This window comes from Artemia sp. Qi Xiang Cuo, chromosome 19 (assembly GCF_049724085.1).
Source record: "Artemia sp. Qi Xiang Cuo chromosome 19, ASM4972408v1, whole genome shotgun sequence".
NCBI lineage: Eukaryota > Metazoa > Arthropoda > Branchiopoda > Anostraca > Artemiidae > Artemia > Artemia sp. Qi Xiang Cuo.
In genome coordinates, this window is record NC_142812.1 from 57577569 (window position 1) to 57604124 (window position 26556).

Below are 26556 nucleotides of genomic sequence, written 5' to 3' on the forward strand. Positions count from 1 at the left end.
CTCCCCCCCCCTCCAAAAAAATAATCCTGGATATATATACATATTATAATATATATTATATAAAATTAATTTATATGAAATATAGACTAATTTTTATTTTCCAGATTTGGTTAATTATTTCTCCTCCAAACTTTCCGTAGCGTTTGGAGGTGATGTGAATTGATTATGTTAAGTTTTTTGTTAATAACTGATATCTAATAAATAAATAAGTAGAATTAATAAAGTAGTAGCGCCACAACTAAAAATTCAATAACATAAAACTTCTTTTACCTTGGTTCCATCGTTGGCTGTCAAAATCAATAGTATAAATTTCGCTAAATAGAACAGATGAAATTGACTCTTCGTCTTCTTCTTCATCGAAAACTCCACCAAAAACAAACGCTCTAGTTGAACCAACAGCTACAGACATTCCGGTCCTTTTAGAAGGTCGTATTCCTAAGGGTTTCAAGGATTGCCACTTCCATTTAAGACCTGTTGTGTCAGTTTCTGAAAAAAAGAAGAAAAAACAAGTCCATCTTACATACTGTTTCAGCTTCTTCTTCTTTCTTTCTTTTTATTTGGGGGAAGAAGGAGATGTCCAACGGCATCCCTAGAGCCCAAAGTCAGACATGATTAAAATCCAATTAACACGCTAAATTAAGATATTCTTCTTGGCACATATTTGTGCATTTTTCAAAAAATTTGGGGGAAGAAAGAGAGAATTCACCCAAATGACGTCTCCATATATCTTTTCTATTTCCTATTATTTATCTTCTATTTTTATTTTATTTTTCCCCGGTCAATTCGTATGGAACAGACGGTTTTAAATTTAGGAGGGGCATTATTCAATCAAAAAGTAAAAACCCTGAGGTCTTTTTTATACATTAAGTGACTGAAGTGTACCCAACCCCATTCCCCACTCAACACCCTCATATCAAAGTTTCAAGGGGGTTCTACCCTTTCGAACAACCGTCACAAGCACTAAACGTTATTTCGTCGACAAGGAAAATCCGTCAGAACCACTAACTGTCGACTAGAACGTCGACAGTCATAACAACGACATCTCATAACATCTAAAATTTTTTAGATGTTATGACTGTCGACGTACTGACGGTTAGTGATTCTGACAGATTTTCGTTATGTAAAAAAAAATATAAGTTTATATAAAAGTAACAAGTATATAATAGTTTACAAACAAATTTCAAATTTCAGCTATATATTTGTACATCAGGGGGGGGGGAGTAAAGCATAGCATATATTAAATACGTAACCTAACCTAGGTACCTTTTCTCCCTTAACCCCGAAAAACTAAAGTTTAAGATTTTAGATGTTATGACTGTCGACGTTCTGACGGGTAGCGATTGTGACTGTCGATGAACTGACGTGTCAATGTTATGACTGTCGATGTTGTGATGGTTAGTGGTTCTGACGGATTTTTTATCGATGTTATGACGGATTTTGTTGATATCCTGACGTTAGTGCTCCTGAAGGTTAGATGTTATGACACCTTCCGGTTTCAAGAAAGCTATTTCACTATGCACACATAAAACATAAAAAAAATATATCACAGATGTGTTTTACGAGAGTCAACGCAGTAGCGCTGAATTAGTAAAGAGCAACGTCTGTCTCATGCGTTATTAATTTTTTTTCTAGATACCTTCTTTTTACAGAACGAATGGTGATAGAGACTTAAGAGGAGCGGTACCTGATCGCAAAGTGAAAGTTCTACTTCCCTATTTAACTATATAATGTATTACAGGTAATTACTTGGTAAAAAAAAAAAAAAAAAAAAAAAAAAAAAAAAAAAAGTCTAGACCTTACCCATCCATCAATCACCTAAGACAAAACAGTACATCCAACCCGATAATTCGAAAATCAAGTCCAAAATAGAGAAAAATCAGCGATAATAAGTGTAAGTCATTGTCCCGGAACCAACCCATAGCACCTTAAGTCTACAAAATTTAATATTCCCCAAGTAATCACCACATATCAGGGCTCCTGAGATGAAAACTCATTGCCTATATATGTTTCGGCGCTTAAATTTCATTTCCCAGGCAAAATGAGCGCGCCATGCCATAGAACAATATGGCATACCCCTATGTAGTGACACCTGTGGAATATTTATGAACAAATCAACACCCACAAATATAAAAATATAACCAAAAAAAATTTTCAAGCTTCCTTCCCGATGACCAACTTAAAACTGAACCAAAGTAAAAACATCCCAACTCTGAAAGAATATCCTTCATCCAGTAAAACTTCCCTAATTGCATAACCCTAACTGCCATCCAAAACCTTTTCACTTTCAAGCTCAATTTCTACGAACTGACTGCCAAACATCCTACGTTACTCAGCACCCGCATATGTCGAAACAAACCCTAAATTCCAAAATTATAAAGGGAAGAGAGACAATATTCATCCAAACTTTTTTTTTTTTTTTTTTTTTTTTTTTTTTTTTTTGCCGCCTCTTTTATAACCTGCGATATAGTGCCTTGTTACTTAAAAAATTAACCTCTTAAATTCAGTAAAATAAAGGCTTACTTTCTTGTGAGAGGAGGTACGCATCTTGATGAACAGTGCCTTGATCAACATCTTTCTTTACTTTAGTCTTGCTGTAACCACCATAAATCATAATTTTTCCCTCACTTAAAGGAACCATCAAACATCCAGACCTTCCAATGGGCGGTGTTCCTAAGGGAAAAACTAATTTTAGAAGACTGAAAGTTAAATCTTACGCCTTCAGTGGCGTTTCTTCAGTTAGGTACGTTCTGTGGACTCCCCAGACAGACATTAACTCTTGGATAGGCAACTTAAGATTTTTTTTTACCATAATATGGAGTTCACACAAATCCAATTTTTTCCAATTATTTTTTTAATTTTACTTCATACGAAAAATCGTGATTTTCTGCAAGAAAACATTTTCGATCTCACACAAAATATTTCGAATTCTTACTTAATACTACACAGGCTTATCTGTCGCGGTAGGCTAGCCTGCTTCTGTCTTACGTTCCTGTCCTATGTAGTCAGATACTTTCTTCAAATCTTTAATTATTTATCTTTTCTTGTGTCGTACCTACTTGCAAAATAAATCACGGGGTACTTTGTATCTCAGTTTTTCAGTCTTCATTTTTACACGTTTTTTTCTATACTTCCTTCTGTAGCTTGTATCTGCAATTTATTGCTTAAGTTAAAACTAACCAGTTTCAGTGTACTTTTGTAACATAAATTCTCATTTTATAACACTGATTCTGCTCTCAAAATTTAAGTGAAAGTGCAATAATCATAGGCAGCACAATAGCGCTGCCTAAGTAAAGAACGATGTTGGCACGATGTATTTTTATTTCTCTCCATACCCGGGCACTTCTTATCGGAGGATTTGTCGTAGAAACTTCGAAAAGGGCTCATTCGATTGGAAATTGGATTGGCTAGTGCCTTTTTTAATAGTCAAAAGTGATTGGAGTGCAACTAGCCCCGCCCCCCACGCCCAGCATTCCCCCCCATCCAACCACTCCGAATTTTGATATAGCCATTTAGTTGAGCGGAATCGATTTTCAGGTAGAATATATATTTTTGATGAGGACACTCCCCCACAACCCTCAGGGCAAGGGTTTTAAGTTATGCCCTGAGGCCATATAAGAACGATGTTGGCACAATGTATTATTTATCTTTTTTTTCTTCTTTAGAGTAGGGCACTTCGTATCGAAGAGGTTGCCGTAGAAACTTCGAAAAGGGCTCATTCAATTGGAAATTGGAATGGCTTGTGCCCTTTTTAATGGTCGAATGTGATTGGAAGGCAACTAACACCCCTTCCGTACCCACCATTTTCCGAAACACATAAGTGATTGGAGTGCAACAAACCCCTCTCTCACGCCCAATTTTTCCCCAAACACATCCAATCAAAATTTTGAGATAGCTATTTTATTCAACGCAGTTGTAAGTTCTGGAAATTAGGTCTTTGAGGATGACTACCCCCCAACAGCCCTCAGGGCAAGGAGTGTAAGTTATGCCCTGGGGGCATATAAGGTTTTCATAGAACGTGTTGTCATAGAAACTGCAAAAAGGGCTCATTCGATTGGAAATTGAAATGGCTAGTGCCCTTTTTAATAGTAGAAAGTCATTGGAAGGCAACTAACACCCCTTCCACCCCCACCATTTCCCCAAACACATCCAATCAGAATTTTTAGATAGCCATTTTGTTCCACGCAGTTTAAAGTTCACGAAATTATACATTTGAGCAGGACACTCCAACCACCCCCGTCTTCAGGGCAAGGGTTATAAGTTATGTCCTGGGGGCATATAAGTCTTTATTGAAATCTTTGTCGTAGAAACTTGAAAAAGAGCTCATTTGACTAGAAATTGAAAGATCTAGTGCCTTTTTTAATAGTCGAAGGCAATTTGATGGCAAGTAACCGCCCTTTTAAGACCACCTTTTCCCCAAACACATCCAATCACAATTGTTAAATACTCATTTTGTTCAGCATAGTTGATTTCCAGATATGAATTATGTTTTTAAGGAAGGAACTCCCCCACAGCCCTCAAGGAAAGGGTTGTAAGTTATGCCCTGAAGGCATACAAGGTTTTTAGAGAACGCGTTGTCGTAGAAACTTCAAAAAGGGCTCATTTGATTATTAATTGAAATGGCTAGTGCCCTTTTTAATAGTCGAAAGTAATTGGAAGGCAACTAACACCCCTTCCACGCCCACCATTTCCCCAAACACATCCGATCAAAATTTTTAGATAGCCATTTTGTTTCACGCAGTTAAAGTTCAGGAAAATATACCTTTGAGCAGGACAACCCCAACACAGTCTTAAGGGCAAGGGTTATAAGTTATGCCCTGGGGGCACATAAGTTTTTATTGAAATCTATCGTAGAAACTTGAAAAAGAGATCTTTCGATTGGAAATTCAAAGGGCTAGTGCCCTTTTTAATAGTCAAAAGTGATTTGAGGGCAACTAATCCCCCTCTCCCGCCCACCTTTTCCACAAACACATCCAATCAAACTTTTTAGATAGCCATTTTATTCAACGTAGTTGAAAGTTTTGGAAATTAGGTCTTTAAGGATGACAACCCCTCCCCCCCCACCCTCAGGACAAGGGTTGTAAGTTATGCCCTGGGGGCATATAAGGTTTATATAGAAAGTTTTTGTAGAAATTTCAAAAAGGGCTTATTTGATTGAAAATTGAAATTGCTCTCTTTAATAGTCGAAAGTAAGTTGAGAGTGATTGTCCCCCCTCTCGCGCCCACCATTTCCCCAAACACATTCAATCAAAGTTTAGAGATAGCCATTTTGTTCAACGTACTTGAAAGTTTTGGAAATTATGTATTTAAGGATGACAAACACCCAAGAGCCCCCAGGGCAAAGGTTGAAAGTTATGCCCTGAGGGCCTATAATGTTTTTATAGTTACGAGTTGTCGTATAAACTTCAAAAGGGCTCATTCAATTGGGAATTGAGAGGGCTACTGCCCTTTTTAATAGTCGAAAGTGAGGAGGGTAACTAACCACCCTCTCGCGCGAAACATTCCACTAAAACACATCCAATGAAAATTTTCAGATAGCCATTGTGTTCAACGTAGCAGAAAGTTTTGGAAATTAGGTCTTTGAGGGTGACAGCCCCTCCCCCAACCCTCAGGGCAAGAGTTGTAAGTTATGCCCTGGGGAGCATATAAGGTTTTTATTGAAAGCGTTGTCGTAGAAACTTCAAAAGGGCTCATTTGATTGGAAACTGAAAGGGCTAGTGCCTTTTTTAATAGTTGAAAGTGATGGGAGAGCGACTAACCATTTTCCCAAACACATCCAATCAAAATTTCGAGATAGTCATTTTGTTTAACATAGTTGAAAGTTCTGGAAATTATATTTTAGAGGATGACAACCACCCTCACAGCCCTTAGGGTAAGGGTTGTAATTTATACCCTGGGGCATACAAGGTGTTTATAGAAAGCGTTATGGTAGAAATTCAAAAAGGGCTCATTTGATTGGAACTATCGAAAAACGGGGTGCCCACTTTAATAGTCAAAAGTGATTGGAAGGCTTGTAATTTGTATAGTAAAGATCAATATGGGTATAATGTATGATTTTTTGTTGTTGTTGTTGTTGTTTAGACCAGGACACTTCATATCGAGTGATTTGTCGTATGAACTTTGAAAAGGGCTCATTTGATTGAAAATAGAAAGGACTGATGCCCTTTTTAATAGTCAAAAGTGATTGGAGGGCAACTAATCCCCCACCCACGTCCACCCTCCTATTTGTCTTTATGTTTAAAAACTAAATGTTGACTTAAGATTAAATCAAAATGCACTGTGTTAATGCTAATTCCCAATAAGGCATCTCAGCAATATCCAAAGAACGACTAAGGGTATTATGTTCATACTGTCGGTCCAACCTATCAAAGAAAGTAAGCAGATTTTTTTGTGAATGGTACCAAGTTTTCTATTTCAGGTCAACTAGAGGAGGTATGAAACGAAATTAAACACTACTATTTGTGTCCATATTTTTAAAAAGGTGTATGTTGTTAAAAATTTTCTCCGGCATACCAAACTATAAAGTCTTAAAAAACGAAAAGATTTACAGTATTATTTTCTTCTTCCCTGAAAAGACTATTTCAATATAAAACGAACAGAAATTAATTAAAAAAGCTTTTTCCACAAAATAAGTTTTTCAAAGAAAAGTAAAGAACTCCATTAAACAAAAAATTAGCAAAAATAAAATCAAATAATCTACGAAGCGTGAAACTACCACAAATCAGCAATGATAAATAAATGAAACCCAAAACGAACAGAAATTACAATAAATAACCGATTCAAACTCAAAACGAGCAGAAATTAACATAAGTTGGGCTCAAAACCCCTATGCCTTCCCAAGAACAGAACATAATTTGCACTTTCCTGAAAAAATTACAAATGAATGTGCATTGTCAGATTAATATACATATACTGACATTTAGTAACCAGAATGTTAATATTATTTGATTTACTAAAGTTATAAAAGTAACATTCACTTCTGACTTTTAAAAAATGGCTGGAGCTCTCAATGTCCAATCGAATGAGCATCCTCCGAAGTTTCTACAGCCCCGAAAGGGAAGTTGAGGAGGGGGCAGCCCCCCTCCTATGCGGAATAAATTTTTCTCGTTTTGGGGTTTAATGTTACTATTTACTTTCATAATAACGGCGTAGACTAGGAATATTCCAGGAAATCAAGAGATATTATATATCAATTTCTACCTCCATCTCCACTTCTTTAGAACTAATTTTTCATTTATCTGAAAGCTAAGAGAGTTGGGATGTTTTGACATTAAAATACACCCTTTGAGGCACCTGCCCTCCTCCTTTGTATTTTTGCCAAAAAAAAAGTAATTACGGATGTGAGAGGTTTTTTTCCCAGGGATGATCGCATCAAATTGAGAAACCTAGAAGATCGGGAAAGAGCTTGTTCGAACAAAAATTAAATGTTTTAGTGCAATTTTAAGTGACCAAATAGATTGGAGGGCGACTAGCCCTCTTCCGACGCCCATTTTTCCCAAAGAAATCGCAACTTCCAAGGAAATTTCGCAACTCCCAATGTCCAATCTGTCGCAACTCCCAAGGTCCAATCTGTCGCAACTCCCAAGGTCCAATCCGTCGTAACTCCCAAGGAAATTTCGCAACTCCCAATGTCCAATCTGTCGCAACTCCCAAGGTCCAATCTGTCGCAACTCCCAAGGTCCAATCCGTCGTAACTCCCAAGGAAATTTCGCAACTCCCAATGTCCAATCTGTCGCAACTCCCAAGGTCCAATCTGTCGCAACTCCCAAGGTCCAATCCGTCGTAACTCCCAAGGAAATTTCGCAACTCCCAATGTCCAATCTGTCCCAACTCCCAAGGTCCAATCTGTCACAATTGAAGCTTGTATTACAAGCAAGTAGCTCTTCCATCAGGCTTAGCATATTATCATCAAGCATTCTTGAATGCTTCAGTCGTTCGCTAATCAAAACTTAAACTACATTTAGGCTTCGAGTCTTCACCACTAACATCTTCACTGTTATGCATTACGGAAGCGAATGCTGGAAGTTAAAGCAGCAGCAAAAAAGAAATTAAGTAGCAAGAAAAAACGAAAGACTCTAAGCTTTTGAAAATACTATATTAGTTTGTGGTTGTCAGGCTACGTACTCACGTTTGACTCCTAAATCAACATTTTTTTATTTATTTTTTTTATACTGGCCTTTGGGTTTTGTACTGGCCTATAACAAACAAACAAAAAAGGAAAGAAAAGAAAATCAACCATTTGGTTTATAAACAATGTCTTAGAAAAATCAAAATACCATATACCTTGTGGCAGCATAGCGGATAAATTAACCAACTGTGTAGAGCTTTCTTGATTAATTTTAAATAATTTTTTTCTTCTCCTTGAACCTTTTTCTGGCATTTATTTCTACCTAGCTCACGACAATTTTCTGTAAAGAATCCCAATTGTCTGTAAAGATCCTAAACGTAGAGTAAACACAAGACGTATCAAACAGAACAAGTGGGCAGCACCAGCCACTGACAAGATCAGGACCCGAATTGGGAAATAAACAGGCATGTGTCACGGAGGACACACGAAAAATCACTGCGTTACCACTAGCAGCCGAAGACAGCCAAATTTAGCAACAGAACTTCCATTAGGGAACATAAAGAAAGGGAATATTTCCACAATGAAGCAGGATTATTCTAAATATGAAGAGGATTTTTAACCCATGACCTTCCTATTCCGGAGGCTATAGTTCAAATTCCTGTTTATATTGTTTCTATCGATAACGTAACACTTTAATAACCGTTTATTACCAAGAACAGTTTCGAACGTTAATGGATTATTTTTATTTTCTATAATTATTCACTATCTAGAACTTTTGCTAATTACAAACATTATACTTAGTATAACTTCTACTTTCTTCAGACAAAGTTGATTCGATGCCCCAATCGCCAGCAGTAGCTCTGGACGATTTTAATTCTATTTTTTCACGTTGAAAGAAGGGAAAAAAAAGAAGAAAGATGGAAAAAGTGTATAACTTGGTTCGATACATCTTCTGCATCTTCAGCACAAATATCATTCTATAATGTAATAAAAAACAACGACACTTGTAGAGGAATAGAAAGGATGGAAAGAACAGGAACAGAAGGAACAGGAGCGGTTATAGGAATGGAGAACTATGTAATAAAATTGCATAATATAATAAAAATCAACGAAACCGGCAGTGAAGTTGACACATATGAGATCAATGCACTTGCAGAGGAATAGAAAGGATGGAAATCTTTCCATCCTTTCACTTCTATTCCTTTCTATTCCAGGAACAAGAGCAGGAATAGGAATGGAGAACTATGTAATATAATTGCATAATGTAATAAAAATCAACGAAACCAGCAGTGAAGTTGCCACATAAGAGATCAATGCACTTTGAGATTTCTAGAAAGTATGTACAGCACATAGCCGGAAGGTCCAGGCTATGATAGTTGTAGTGAGACATTCTTAATATGATTGCGAACAGTAATAAAAATCAGTCAATATATACGAAATCATATTATTGAGTTAGGACTAAAGTGAATACACCATTCGATGCACTTGTAGTAGGAATAGATTAAGAATAGTAATAATCATTCACTAGATGCGAATAGGAGTAGAAATAAGTATTTATTATGAGAACAGTAAGTGTAAAACAAAGGTTTTAAGCCTAATGTCCACGATAAATCAGCCTTTGTAAACCAGCTAGTGTATTTGTCATATTCAAGAGCTCAAAAATGCACTTGTAAAGTTGAATTTCCGATAGGAATGGATTAATATATTCAGTAATCAGCATAAGAAAGGAGCATCGAATGGTGTATTCACTGGAGTCCTAACTCATGTAATATGATTTCGTATATATTGACATAACATAAAATGTAACCGTAATATTATTTGAAACATATTTGAAAAAAGCATTTTTAGATTACAATAAAGGATGTCCAGAACATGAACAGAAGGAACAGGAGAATGAAGCTGACGGTTGACCTACGTAGTGAAGTTGCCAGCAGTACACTGCTGGCAACGAATGGAGTGGAATGGAGAACGAAACCAGCAGTGAAGTTAACAAATACGAGAACACTGTACTTTTAGATTACTTTCAGATATGTACATAAAATGAACCGAAGGAACAGAATAATATCATTTAAGTTAGATATCCTATATATTACTTATATCATTAATTACTATCAACGAAACCGTAATATACTATGAAACATCCTATATAAAGGATTAGTTATATTACTTGAAAGTAGGTACCTTATTTAGACAGCCGTAAAGTCTCAGGTAGCGTACGTTATATATACTTAATAAGTCTTAAAAATGTAATAAAAATCAACGAAACAACGAAACCAGCAGTGAAGTTGAAACATATGAGATCAGTTAATTTTTAAAGTACTAGAAAGGCTGGAAAGAAAAGAGACAGCAAGACCCGGAGCAAATCTATGACGGGAGACAATAATGTAACCGCATAATGTAATCAAAATCAACCAAACCAGCAGTGAGGTTGCCACATATGAGATCAATGCACTTGTAGAGGAATAGAAAGGATGGAAAGAACAGGAACAGAAAGAACAGGAGCAGGAATAGGAATTGAGAACTACGTAATAAATCTTCAAAAAGCAATCAATAATTATGACACCATCTGTGAATTTGAATAATACGTGGACAATTCATGGTTCGATTAATTGAATGTATGTAAATCCTAGAGCCGAACGTAAAGGATCGGATATATTACTTTAGACCTCCTTAATAAATCTTCAAAAAGTAATAAAAATCAATGAAACCGTAATTGAATATGAAAAACACTATAACAAATAATGATTAGATTACTTGATATTATGTAAATCCCAGAGACGGAAGTAAAGTATATGTTATATGACGTTAGAACTTCTGACGATGACCGCTTTAAGTAATAAAAATCAATTAGCCCGCAAGTTATGTTGAAACATACGAGTAAAGTTATTTTTTCGATGACTTGAAATTATTTAAATCCTAGAGACAAAAGGAAAGGAGCAGGTCTCTGACGGTAGTACTCCTTATGTAAACCTCAATAAGTAATAAAAATCAATGAAACCAGCCGTTAATTCAACACATCCTATAACAAAGCCCGTTTAGATTACGTGTATGTATGTACATCACATAGCCGGACGTAAAGTATCAGGTCTATGAATTTATAACAACTAAAAATAATCTCAAACAGTAATAAAAATAAATGTAAACATATTATAATTTGAAAAATACCATAACAAAGAACGGTTCGATTGAGTGACATGATGGACATCACAGAGAAAGTAATAAAGGAGCGGATCTATGACGTTAGAACTCCGTAATAAGACCTCAAACAGTAATAAAAATATATTAACCAGTATTATAATTTGAAAATTACGATAAATAAGCTCGATTAGTTTTATTGAACTGTTGTAAATAATATAAACGGACATAAAGTAGCAGATCGAGGACGGTATACATACTGAATATGACTGAAAAAAGTAATAAAAATCAACGAAACCGGCAGTGAAGTTGACACATATGAGATCAATGCACTTGTAAAGGAATAGAAAGGATGGAAAGAACAGGAACAGAAGGAACAGGAGCAAGAATAGGAACGGAGAACTGGGACAACTACCAGAATATGACAAAAACTTAGACGAATGATTATTTTACTACGCGTCAATTCAAATTAGAAGGGTTTTTTTTTCGACGACTCCTCTGTTGCTGCAAGTTCTAGTGCACAAAAAAAAATCCTAATTTGCAAAGTCTAAAAAAAAGAGAACCACACAAATACTGACTAGAAATATATAATTTAATCAATTAATTCTAGAGTAATTAGTAGATACTTTTTAATTTATTGTTTTTCAATCAATTATACTTGCTAGATGTTTTCCAGAGAAATTGCCTACGGATTGTTTTGGGTACTCGACTGACTGGCCGTATCTCAAACAGTAAGCTGTACGAAAATTGTGGTTCAATCCCGCTTTCCAGGGCTGTATTAAGAGAAAGGATGAGATGGCCAGGACTCGTTTTGCGCACGAAAGATGACAGATTGCCAAAGATTGTCCCTTTCGGCCAACCGTCTAGGGCCAAACGAAAAGCAGGTCGCCCCCGATAGGCGAGGGAGGATGCCTTAAGGAAAAATTAAAGGGAAATTGGAACTTCATAGGAAGGTGTAAAGAGAGACACTTTAAGTAGATTAGGATGAAGGAGCGAGCAAAGCTGTGCTGGCCTTAGGCTGCAGTGGATTGTTAGTAGTAGTAGTAGTATATTAATGTATTTTTGTTCATTTATCATATATCAAACAATAAGCTGTATGAAAAGTGTGGCTCGGTCAATTTCTAGGGCTATAATGAAATTTAAGCTAACGTGGCTAGGTCATGTTCTACCAATGAAGGATGAAGGATTGCCAAAGTTTGAGCATTTTGGCACAAACTTTTCATTAGGGGCCGATTCCATCAGGGGCCAGGCTGGGATGAGGCCATAAGGATTGATTTAAAGGAATCTGCGGTTTGTAGGGGGTAACGAGAGAAGCTTCAAATAGACTGGGGTAGAGGAGTGTGCGCACTTGGGCTGGCCTAAGGTGACTTGGTGCTGCAGGGGAGTTGTGAGTAGCAGTGGCAGTAATAGTAATGAAGGTAAAGAAACTAAAAATAAGAAAGAGGATACGAAAAACAACACTGTGTAGAACAAGCAATAAAAATACCCCTCAAAGACGAGAAAAAAAGACAAAAATAATGAAAGAACGGAAAATTTACCACTTGGTTCTATCTTCTTCCATGACCTGTCTTCCATATTAAAGGAATATACGTCATTGAAATATTTGTAATCACGACCATTGTCATGAAATCCCCCAAAAACAATCAGCTGTTTCTTGGAGACAACCATCCTATGTCCCGAGCGTGCTGAAGGTCCACCAGCGGCACTATAAAACCAAATAAACTCAAATATTTATTAAAATTAGTGAACCTAATAAATTAAGCCCCTCTAACCTAGAGCACAGCAAACATGGTATACGCAAAATTTAAGCTCTAGAGGTGGACAACAGGCGAAGCAAAATAACAATTTAGTATTTCAAAATGGTTGTTGTCCCGGTGCTGCGACTTTTTTTAATTTTATAAGTAAAAAATTCATAAAAACAAAGGAAGCGACCCCCTACCCGAAATATTGAGCTTTAAACGCCCTTATCCAATTTCAATCCCTGCATTATTTTTAGTTATATTCACTAAATATGGTCAAATTTTTCAAAGATTGAGGGCGCATATCTACTTTTTCTGCAGCAAATTCAGAATTTCCAATACCTCGTCTAATGTTCTAAATATAACAACAACACAGCACAAGCGGCCTGAGACCAACGCAGCACAAAGCCAAGCAAGCTACTCGGCTAAATTGCACTCAAGGATCACCATTTCTTGATTTAGAAGATCTCTCGAAAGGTAAGTTTGAGTCCCAATTCCTTTAGTTTCCAGGTTAAGGCCTAGATTAATTTTCAGCTCCTTCTTATTTGCGTTGATAAAGCTTTCCGGATGCTTTATCCTGAAAGATAAGGATATCATTTAGTGCTCTCACTTTCCACAAGGAAACAGTATGGACCTCATGGAAACCACTTTAAATTGTTCTTAAATACTCATATCAGTCTTAAATGCGGACCATTAAACGTGGTTCAGTTGCACGAGGGCACATTTACACGGGGGTTTAGTTACACGGGGGTTCAGTTAAATGGGGATGTGTTGCACGGGAAATTAGTTGCTTGAGGGTTTAGTTAAATGGGGTTCAGTTAAATGGGGATGAGTTGCACGGGGGTTTAGTTGCATGAGGATTTAGTTAAATGGGGTTCAGTTGCGGTGGAACCAAACTTGCTAAAACACCATTACTGACGCTGAAGCTTTGATTCTTCAACATGATTATAAAGCGAATTGAAAGCCAAGATAAATGAATACCCCCGTATGTGCAAATGCACAACCCGAAAATTAAGCAACACTAGCGTTATTTTTTATGGCATATTTTTGCATCAAGAAATTGAAATATTAGAACTTCAAGAGAACCACAGTACTTAGCGATATAGAACATAGGGAATTATACCTTTAAATTAACCAGATACGTTTGACTTGCTTTTGCCAGAATTACCGAATTATCCTCAAGCCCAATGCTTGTCTAGAAGTACTTTAGACAAGTGTTTAATTCTCTTTGCCTAAGATAGAAAAAGTAAAAAAAAAATCTTACATTATTTTTTCCCAGCGCTTTGTTTTCATATGGTAAACCCATAGATCCTTATAGTGGTAGAACTGGGACTGAGACGGTGACATATACTCTCCCCCAAAAATCCACAGCTGTCCGCCACCCAGTGGAGCCGACACAGTTTGATGTGCACATCGAGGCGGTGGAGCACCAGGTGATTTTATCTCCCTCCAATCCCTTTTCTTGAGGTCATAAGAAAATAAGTTACCATATACAAACGTCTGAAAGAAAAGTATAGTATCAATATGTAGTTCACAATGCAAAGGCCTATGACTTAATTTTTCTGAAGGAGGAGCTTGAGAAAAAATATTCTAAAAAAGAAATACCTAGCAATGAACTAACTATGATTTTCACCCTTCGAAGGGAAAAAAGGGCGTATATGAAAGCTTTTGATTAGTTTCATTAAAAAGCGGGACTAGATCCAAGCCTTCCAAACTGAAATATATTTTTTCAACTTTCCACTGACATTTGACCTGCATGATGAAGCCAGAAATTTTTTTTAAAAAGGACACGTGGGAGACATGCCCTCTTAACTGGGCCTATGCTATTAAATGGACTTCGTATCTTTTGCTATTTTGCTGTGATATACAGTTGGTTATGACTCATAGCAAATGGCAACTAATGGTCTTACTAATAATAAATGCTCTCTATATTACATGGAACTCTCTTATAGAACTATTGAAATTTGTAATTCGGTAACACGGGAAAAATAGACTTTCAGGCTACGGTTTCAGTTTATCCAGGGGTCTTCCAATAATTTCGGAGGAATTCCTTGCAGGTACAATCCTGTGTGCAGGTATCTGTGTTACATATCCCACAAGAGAATAATTGAGCCGCTCCATGTGAAATTTTATGACAGTTCGAAAAATCATCCCTGGACATATCAGGATGGTTCTATAAGAGAGGTCCTTTGGACCTACTTAGGGAATTATACCTTTAAATAAACCAGATATCTTTGATTTGCTTTTGAAAAAAATTAGTTCCTAGTCAGATCAATGAATGCGCCAGTTGACGGTAATTATCACGGAAAGTTATAACTTCTACTCTTAGTGCTATTTGAAGTACAAACGTCTCTTAACTATTTGTAGACTGTTCAAGAACTGTCTCGACCAACAATGCCAAATGGATACATAATCCTTGGACTCTTTTTCTACACCTCCTTCCTCCAAGTCAAGAATACAGGTTCAATTACCTTCCCCCAACACTCTCTCCCCATAGTTGTCCTCAGGTTATTGCAGATATACTCTTTTGACCTGGTAACACAGTATCTTTTGTTTACCCTTGCTATTTAACTGTTAATAGTTTATAGGTCCCAATACAAAAATGTTTAGGTGGATCGGTGAGAAGACACCATCTCAGTCCCCCTTCCCCAAGTCAAAATGTGGGGTCAAATTGGCTCTGCGCCATTGTCCCTGGGGCTAAGGGGGTTATTTTCACACCAGAGACATACTTTCAACACCTTTTAATGTTTCTGAACAAAATACGTATCTTAAAATTTGGATCCAATATCACTGGATTTACAGGGGAAAAAGAGCAGCGGAAAAGGGCATGGCTGTGAGGGAGGCTTGTTACCCTTCAATTCAATTTGCATGTGCATGCAATTTCCAGTTGAATGAGCCCCCTCCCAAATTGCTACAGTCACCCTTACATGAGCAGTGATAAGGAACAAATTTTTTGGCTCTTTATGGGGAACTAATCGTTTCTAGTTCTCCTTCTGCAATGGGATCCCCTTTAGATCACTGGCCTAAGGATATAAGCTAAGGATATAAATCCGGAAATTTCAGACTTGAACTGAATAAACTTAGACTTTTGCTCTAAGTCCAGATTTTGAATAATTAAGAATAAAGCTTGTTCTGGATTTTCTGAATCTGCAAATTAATGTTATACAATTAGTGGTGATACTAGCCTTTATTTTCTATTAAATCTGTGCTATAGCGCCAAAGTCTCCTCTTGTATCTGTTTACAATGCCCTTTAGACACGTGTGTTGAATGATTTTTGAATTTCTCGAGGACCCTGTCAAGTGTCCCTAGTTGGGGGCCCTTACTGAAAAACAATATGGCCTCTATGTGTTTTTTTTCTTCCAACCACTTCGTGGTCTCTAAAAGGCTAGATACATACAGTCCTTTGCAAAATAAAAATGACCAAACTTACTGAATGTAAGCGTATTGTAGGCCAGCTTTGAACTTACAAATTTCTTCTACAACACTTTTAACATGAACACCTCTCAAATTTGGTTAAGATAGTTTGACTTAGCACAACAGAATATTTTCCATATTTGTATAAATACTAACTAAGGGGGCTTATTGATGGTTGGTCTAACATATTTCCTCCTTTGACCATCCATGTTGTAAAGTTTAAAATATTTACCTAGATAGAGCTGACTTTTCTTTGAAATAGCCAGTTGATTCTTTATACAAGTATGCTTTAACACATTTAAAACTCTCAGGCCAAGAGGAATATTCCTTACTTTTCTTCCATTATTTAGCAAGGTAGAAGGTGAACATACCAGTCTATGGATTTTTTTTCTATTTTGAAAATACTAACTGATTTCATTGCAAATTTCATTTTGAGCCCAGAAGAGGATGCAGTACCTTAATGGGATTTGATACCATAAAGAATCAGCCTATCTCGGCCATTATAAACCTTTTTAGTTTGTGTGGCGAAACTATTTAGAATTGATTGGACGGTGTTGCCATAACTTGTAGAGCTTGGATAAGCGATCCGAATAAATGGCAGAAAACTAAGAGCCAACATCTACTTTCCCTGAAATCTTAGAAAAACCTTGCGACTTCTATTGTTTTGTGCTGGGGATAGAAATATTTAGTTTTCAAGAAACTTATATCAGTATAAATTGTAAATTTTGTTTTTTTGATCAAATAGAGCCGGATTTTCTTTTTAAAATTCATGAAAGGGTTGTCCCTAAAAACGTTCTAGGATACCTGCTAAGGAAAATGCCGAAAATCACCTCAAAAGAAATGTCATTTGATCAATTTGACAGCACTACGATTTTTTCTGTGCTGCAACCCACTTTGATTGAAAACTTTGCCAACCCAATTCCATTGTCTTTTCAATCAAATTTTACAATCAAATCACTAATTCTCAATAGGTTTCAATGATAAGTACTCCTCTGGGAAAACTTGCTAATGGACCCTGTGCCTTTGAGACAGTCAGCCAATGTTGAGGCTCACTAAATGATGCTTAAGGTATCAGAATCCACTAAAAGGATCATCCCATATCATCCATTATAAATCTGCGTGTCCGTCTGCGTGGCCAAACTATTTAGATTTGACTCGGCAGCCTCGCTATAACTTGTAGAGCTTGAGTAGAGATGCAGATAAAAGACAGAAAACTAAAAGCCAACACCTGCGTTCCCGGAAATATTAGAAGGACTTCTAATTCCTTGTATTCTCTTCCAAATATAGAGATATTCAGATTTAATAAAAATTACAACATCAGACAGTGTGAATTTTGCTTTTTCAATTAAAGAAGACCACCCCCCTGATGTGCAAATATATAGCCGAAATTTGTTTCTAAACTATTATATTTTCATCCTATTTTCTTTTATTTCATTAGCATTAACCAAACTTCACTTCCTGCGTGTGTTACAGATAATAGAACAGTACCCATTTTTCAAAATATAACTTTAAAAAATGTCATCCCTCTCCCCCTCTAATTAACAGGGATGTGAAAAGAACATTTTCTTTTAAAAGTTAAGGAAAGGATAGCCTTAAAGATGTCTCTGCATACTTGCTAGGAAAATGCTAGAAATTACCTCAAAGGAACTTTTGGCTGAGCAATTTGGCTGCCATCAGAGTTCCCTGTGATACTAACCACTTTGATTGATCAGCTGGTCACCAAAAGGGACATAAAATTTCAGTTGTCTTTTCAGTAAAATTGTACAGTCAAACCACAGATTCACAACAACTCTCGATGGAACGATCTTCCTGGGGATATTACTCATGCAAATCCCTCTGTTGACTTCTTCAAAAGAAGGTTCAACTGATATTTAAAACCTCGTAGTTTTGGAATGAGGTAAAGGAATAGCAGAATATCAATTACCTTTAAGGAACCGGCACCGTGAATATAGGAATAAAAAAAAGTGTCTAATAACCTGGAAAAATTTGTAAATGGGCACCTTGTCTTTGTGATGGTCAGCCGACAATCAGACTCATAAAATCAATTTGAGGTACCACATTCTCTTAAAGAGACAAGTAAAGTAAAGACTTTGTAAATGGGCCCCTTGTCTTTGTGATGGTCAGCCGACACTCAGACTCACAAAATCATTTTAAGGTAGGCCTGCCACACTCTTTTAAAGGGAAAAGTAAAGCGGAAATTTGTAAATGGGCCCCTTGTCTTTGTGATGGTCAGCCGACACTGAGACTCACAAAATCATGTGATAAGATAACGTTAAAGGGATAAGTAAAGTGACATCTTGTTCCTTATCAAAAAATAGTTTAAGCTAAGCTTCAAAGTTAATATTAACTAGACATTATCATTCCTTGGCATCTCATTATCCATAAAAAAGGTAATGTGGTAAAGCTTTCTAATTTAGTTAATTATTAATTTAGTAAAAATATATAAGACGCAAATATGAAGTTTTGAAATACCACTTTTTTATTAAGATAAGGAACATATCCTGCTAAATTCTGTTTAACGGGAAATTGAGAAATTACCACTTCCTAGCGAATACGTGGGAAGGTTTGGTTGATAAAAAATGTATAAAAGATACATTTATTAGAAGGAGAAATCTTATACTAACTCATATGACGGACCGACTTCTGATCTGATGTATTTAAAATACTTTGGGACTTTATCTTATCTTTGTCAGTGTCTAAGTGTCTATTTGTATGTTATTATTTTTTTATTGATACTTGTGGTCTTCTTGGGACAGCCAGTTCCAGTAGACAGATTATATCCGATTATATTATATGGTAAATGAATAAAAGTATTGTATTTTAGACAACCTCTTTACGATCTATTTTAAGCCTCTCGAATATACCCAGTCGGTACGCCTCATTAGTTCGGTCATAGCCTAAGGCACGCTACCAAAGTTTAATTACCTTAGGTCCAGAGTTTATCTCCCCTATAAAGGGAGAATAAAGGCATCTACGACTACAACCCCCAAATACCACAATAAATAGAACTTCACAAAAACTGGTGGTCACTAGAAAAACTGGGTCGAGAAGGCTATATAAAAAAAGTAGACTGAAATAGAATGGTTTTACCAGAGGAAAAAATGACTTCCCTATCAACAGTACTTGAAATTGCAAAAATTATACCAGAATACGCGGGAAATTCAGAAGTAGACGAGTTTATCAAAAAATTAAAAATTTTCGATGAACTAACTGAATTGTTTGAAGATAAGGTCAAAGAGCAATGCGTTGCTGCTATATTATAATAACGCGCCCATGATCATTTTGAAGCAATTAGAGAAAAAGAACAAAAGGACATCAGTACTTTAATTAAATCTTTTAAAACAAGATTTATTGAGACAAGCATCTCCGAGAGGCTAAGAACAGAGGTAGTCACATTCATTATCTCAACTAGTATCAGGGAACATGGAGAGAAAATCTGTAGATCAGCGTGTTTACAATTAGAGAAAGGTGAAAATGACGAGACTGTACAGAAAGTACAACTACTTACTTTTACCCAAGGGTTACCAAAAAAGTTATTAAGACTAATATGATCGCGAAAACCTGAAAACTTAGAGCAAGCTATAATACTAGTCGAAACAGAGGTAAAAATTGACGAGGCTATAAAAAAGTTTGACCAGATGTCAATAAATAACACAGGAGCCCAAGAAAATATAAAATATGAAAGAGGACAGAAAAGGGTGAACTTTGAAAAGCCGAATCGTGAACCAAAAAGGCGCGACGGAGGCCGAGGGTTGCCGTCTAGGGAGATAGCTGACAAATTCCACGAACTTGAGAGATTAGCCGCTAATAACGATTCGCTAATAACGTTTGCAAACAGATGCTTCGGGGTACGGTATAGGGGCCATATTATTAAACATTGATTCTGAAGGAGTAGAATCAATAGTTCAATACGCCAGTAGGTCACTGACGGAAGCAGAAAAAAATACTCAACAGTTGAAAGGGAGTGTTTAGCAGTTGTAGTATTTACAGAATATTTTCGACAATTTTTACTTGGAAAAAAAATTATTTTACGAGTAGACCAAAAATCATTAGTTTGGCTACATACGATGCAAAATACTTCAGCCCGGCTGACACGGTGGATACTGCGTCTACAAGCATATTCATATACCCCAATATATATATAAAGGGCCGTACAAACATTTTACCAGACTATTTGTCACGAAATCCAGATAAGAATGAAGATGTGACAGTCACCATCCAGAACGAACTAGAAGGGGTAAAAATACTTTCTAATTAAAATATTTCAAAGCATCAAGATTAAGAAGATTTTTTTTTAGCAATGAAATTCTTTTTATCAAAAGGAACGGAACTGCCAGAGCACTTTAAACATTTTTTAAAGAACCTAGACAATTTTGATCTAGACGCAAGTAAAAACCTTCAAGTAAGATATAATCGGCCATCACAAGAATATCGAAAAAATTACTTAAAATTATTCCATTAATTATAATATCTCTGGAAGGAGAAGTTATGCAGATAGTACATGCAACGCTTGGCTGTCGCATGGGAGAAGCAAAAACTATGGGGAGACTGAAAGGAAATTTTTAATTTCTAAAAATGTACTCCAAAGTAAAAGCTTTTATACAAAGCTGCCAAGAGTACGTCACACAAAAGTCGCCACCAAATACCACTAGGGCTGAATTTGGTCAATACCTCACCCCTTCCGCGGGAGGAGAAATAATGTCAATAGGCTTTCTGGGATTCGGGGGAAGTTAACCAGTTTCGAGGAAAGGAAACAGGTGTGTACTAACCATAGTAGACCATTTTAATTCATATTTATGCGCTTTTCCAATTAAAGATGAAAAGACAAAAACAATTGCAAAAGTTTTGGTCAGTTATCTATTTTTGGAACACGGGGTTTTACCTAGAGTTTTACTGAGTGACAATGAGCCATGTTTTAGAGCCAAATTATTAGACGAAATTACAGAATATCTGGGGGATAGACGATGGTTTACCTCGTCTTACCTGGCAGCAGCTAATGGTAAGGTTGAACGTAAGCATAGGGAATTAGCTTACATGCTGGGAATACATGCAAGAGAGGAAAATGAAAATTGGGATGAACATTTGCCATTTGTAGTCTTTGCAATAAATACGGCTTTTTCACGTACCTTAAAAGAAACTCCATTTTTTTTTTTGCAACACATAAGAGATCCCAGAATTTGTGTAGATGAAATACAAAATTACAGAATATATTACAACTTAGTCCAATATAAGCAAGAGATGGTGATGCGAATGAAAAAAAGCTATGGAACAAGTTAAAGACAAATTGGAAGATGCAAAAACAGAACAAAAAGAAAAATATGACAGAACAAGCAAAAATAAAATGAGTTACTGTTTAGGAGATTTGGTTTATGTTTACAAAAAGAATCTGGAAGGAACAAAAAAGTTAAACCCAAAATGGGATGGACCGTATAGGATTACAAAATTTCTACCAAATAACATAACATATGTTCTAAAACATCAGAGTTATACCACTTTTTAATTTGTTTTGCGAAAAATCGACGTTTAAAAAAAAAAAAAAAAAAAAAAAAATGCTTGATGCTTTTAAGTATATTTGCTACTTAACATAATTGTGTAGGTTATTATACAATGCTTATTTATATATACGCTGTTTGAATTTACTTTAAATTTTAACTAGTGATGTAATGTTATATGTAAATATAATGTTTGACCTCGAGTCAAAGTATTAATATTTTTTTTTTGTAAAATAATCAGTTAAGTATTAAGTTTGAAAAGAAGGATCCAGCAAGAAACATAACGTTTCGATTTAAGCGAGATATTATTTTTGGAGTAATTAAAAGAGAAAAAAAAAGGAAAAGAATTAAACTTTACAAAATTGAGTTTTTCTTTCTACTATGTATGTAAAAATATATGCTTTATATGTATACTAATGTGAATATTTATTTTAGATACAGTCTTAGCTATATTTTTTTGGGAAATCAAATTTTTCATAACATCCTTTTGGATCCATTTCTCAATCATTTCTTTGACGAATTTTTGGAAAGTAGCAAATTTCAAAGCCAGTTTAATTATATCCTAATAACATTAGAAACGAAATCATACTTGATCAACTGATATTTGGAAACTGCATACTACTACAAAATCATCGAAAGTGAGATAAAACAGAACTGAATTTAGGCCTAGAAAATGTGCTGCATAGCCAAATGTCTTATGTTATTGAAATATGTGAAAATGCTTTGTGCTGAAAAAAATATATGTGAAAATTTTAAAATCAATAATGTTATATGTGATTTACCCAAGGCATTTCTAGAAAAAAAAAAATATACGGTATATCAACCACATCACACAGATAAATTAAATTATTTAAACTCAAAAAAAATTCATAAAACTTTTCTAATATAAATCTAATTTAAGCAAAACCACTAATATTATGTATAAGCCGCTTGGGGTCAAGTAAAACAGAAGATGAACATGAATAGGGTAAAAGAGTAATTTTCAGTCCTAGAGACAGAGAAAAAGAGAAACAAGGATGAATTTCAAATTCAAATTTTTCGACAAAAAAAAAAAAAAAAAAAAAAAAAAAAAAGAACATGGCCAATAATGGACCAGAAACATAACCCTAAGGAAACCCATTGAGGGTAGATGCACATAATGACCCAAAGATGGCAGCAAAATAACTGTAAACGAAATTAAGTTGTTTTAAAAGTAAAATATTGAGAATTGGGACAATTCTTCTTTAAATGGGGAGTATTGTGGTAAAGCATTCTAATTTAGTTAATTATTAATTTAGTAAAAATATATATGACGCAAATATGAAGTTTTGAAATACCACTTTTTTATTAAGATAAGGAACATATCCTGCTAAATTCTGTTTAACGGGAAATTGAGAAATTACCACTTCCTAGCGAATACGTGGGAAGGTGTGGTTGATAAAAATGTATAAAAGATACATTTTATCGGAAGGGAAAATCTTATACTAATTTACATGACGGACTGACTTCTGATCCGTTGTATTAAAAATACTTTGGGACTTTATCTTATCATTATCAGTGTTTAAGTATCTATTTATATATTATTGTTGTTTTATTGAGACTTGTGGTCTACTTGGGACAGCCAGTCCCAGTAGACAAATTATATTCGATTATATTATATGGTAAATGAATAATAGTATTGTATTTTCGACAACCTCTCTATGATCTATTTTTAGCTTCTCGAATATACCCAGTCGGTACGCCTCATTAGTTGGGTCATAGCCTAAGGCACGCTACCAAAGTTTAATTACCTTAGGGCCAGATTTTATCTCCCCTATAAAGGGAGAATAAAGACATCTAAGACTACAACCCCCAAATACAATAAATAGAACTTCACAACAGTAAAATTTTACTTTAACTACTTTTGGCTATATTGGATAGGGGTTAGGTTAGGAAAATAAAACTTTCAGGGATGAGTCTACAGGCTAAAGTATGTCCTGGGAAAGTATTTTCAAGTACCTACCTCCACTCCTTCTCCCTCTTCTTGGCCTTTGATGACCTTTAAAAATCTTTGTGTTATAATAGTGACACCTTGCAAAATAAATCTTCTGCTTAAATGAAGTACAACAGAATCGTTTTCAGCTTCACAACTTTGCTCAATCCCAATTTATGAGGGTTTAAAGATATGCATATACATTTCCTAAATTGTGAAAAAAAGCTATAATATGGATTAAAATTCTATTCAAATAACAGCAATTGCATTTTTCAGAACTGAAGCCACAGTAAACGAAACTGATAACTAAAAATTAAGATAAAATGTTGTTTTTTACAAAATTTCAATAGATATAAACCTGTCATGTCTGCAAATTTCAGGAACCTCTAGAGGGAGAAGAAGTGGAGGTATGTACTTGAAAATACCTTCCCATGACATACTTTAACCTGTAGACCCATCCCTGAAAGTTTCATTTTCCTAATCTAACCCCTTTCCAAGATACCCAAAAGTAGCTAAGGTAGAATTTTACCCATAAAAAATATTATTGCTGGGATATTTTGCAGGTCTTTTCTATCCTAAAATAATTCACAATCACTTTTCACAATCACTATAATTATTAGTGATCTGAAAACTCTAAAATTCAAATCACAAACTAGCATACTTAAAGGGGCTTTCACCTGTACAAAAAGGCAACATTAAAAACTAAACAAATGCACAAACTTAGAAGAATAGATACGGTAATTACTTTTTGTCCATTAAAATATTCTCCACCATATAAGAAAAGTTCATCTCTCTCAGGGTTTGCAGATAGAGTGCAGTTAACTCTTCGGGAAGGTGGTGGAACTTTTTCCTCGGAAATTTGGCTTTTCTTTTTTTCTTCTTCTTCTATTTTTGCAATAACTGTCTCAAGGTCCTCCTAAATTAGTAATTAGCTATAAATCAATTAAATAACTATAAGTTTATACACAATTCCAAATATATTACACTCAACAAACCTAAAGCTGAATTATCAAATTAAGCTGCTAATAAAAATTGACATATTCAAAACAATGGTCAGAGTAATTCTCTATTAGTCTTATGACATTAAAAACATCTCAAAGAAGTTATATGAATGTATTTAACCAAACTTGTCTCTGAAGAATCTTTTTCATCAGACTAATTAACAACATGAGCAATACAGATCAACATCAGGTCATATTTCCAACAGAACATGCAGGGCATGACAGTCAAGAAATAATGGCAAACCTCTAGCAATGATCACTTGAAATAATGTTTAAAAAATAAGCTCTATTGCCAGGCTCTTCCAGAAAGGGAGAAGCAGCACATAAGACAGAGTAAAATTTGGCCTATCACCATTAAAGGGCAAATCTGAAAGAAAAGTTCTGTCAATTTGGTTGATAATACAACACAAACTAGCTTGAAATCATAACGGAATGGATCCATGACTGCCAAAAACATCAACTCAATGGTGGATGGATTACTGGATGCTAGAGAAAATTCAAAGTGCTCACCTGACCTGAATAAAGTGAATGGAACACCACTGTACAATCTGTCCTTTTATAAATCTGACCAAGTCAAATTGAAACGTACCGGGAAATAAACCCTAATGGTGGGGTTCTACAAGACTTTGCACCATGAATACCAGGGAAATAATCAATGTGTTTAACATGGATTCATATATGTCCAAATACTAATCATATTGTGTACCCTCAGATTACCTTGGAAGTACCAACAATTCTATTATCATTTTTATTAGTAGCATGTCAAATATACATATTGGACATTGGTTTTGTATCTTTCAAAGTAGGAAATGTATAGAGTATTGTCATTCTCTCAGCCAACCCTAAACATTCTACAGTCCTGATATCAAGACCTTTATTGAAAGCAATGGATAATGTATTGTTCAAAACCAGAAGAGAGCGAAATTTTTTTATCAAAAGCTATGGTTTCCATGCACCATTGTACTTTGTATTTTGATGTGAAGTCCATATCCACAAAGAATTTATAAGCTTTTACATGAACATGCCTCACCTGAACAATTTGATGGAAAATACAATCCTATTTGTATAATATTGAATTCAGTGCCCTAAAGTGTAATAGTAATATTTATTCGTTAATAAATGTTTTAAATACAAAAAGAGCGTTTTTATTTTCCTGAGCAGATTTCTTTCTGTTTCTTCTTCTACAATTGTTCACAGCGACTAGTTCACATGGATTCAGCATGTATTTATCTTGAAGTAAAAAGTCAGGACCACATGCCCTAAAATACAGAGTAACTTCACTCTTGTGTCTCTTTGCCTAGTCAATGAGACTTTCTTCACTCATATTATGAAACTCATGTATTTCTATTTGCCTATTTGATGAAATATCATGCACAAAAATTTCAAATGAATCATTGCTCTCTGTGCAGTTCTCACAGGATCAGATGCTCAATGTATACAAACACAGAGGACAATTCTGGACCCTTTTTTTGTTATTGACTTTCAAAACACAATTTACAAAATAATTAGGCCCCAAAGAAAAAATATTATTTTATATTGAACATCCACTCAAAGCAATTAATTATTGTCTTTTTAAAGATAGGGAAAGGAAGAATTGATTGATAACCAACTAAAATATCTATCCAGAAAGAAAAATTTCCAAGATACAGAAACATTCTTATTTGAATTGTAATATAAGAAAAGTAATAATTTCACTTTCGTTTCACAAGATGTCGTAATTCATTGTCTTTAATGTACTTTAATATTGCATTTAAACCT

General features: G+C 35.3%; 1 protein-coding gene across 2 annotated transcripts in view; it reads right to left on the reverse strand.

Moving 5' to 3' along the window:
• LOC148941043 (kelch domain-containing protein 4) overlaps positions 1–26556 on the reverse strand; it is a 70960-nt gene that overhangs the window by 36497 nt on the left and 7907 nt on the right. Inside the window, exons 2-6 of one of the 2 annotated variants that reach the window (XM_089105253.1) lie at positions 24543–24713; positions 14204–14439; positions 12739–12905; positions 2521–2670; positions 271–486 (exon numbers count right to left, since the gene is read on the reverse strand). In XM_089105253.1, coding sequence (XP_088961379.1) covers positions 271–486; positions 2521–2670; positions 12739–12905; positions 14204–14439; positions 24543–24713 — 940 coding nt within the window. The remainder of the gene's footprint in view (positions 1–270; positions 487–2520; positions 2671–12738; positions 12906–14203; positions 14440–24542; positions 24714–26556) is intronic. The other variant, XM_089105254.1, reaches the window with a different exon arrangement.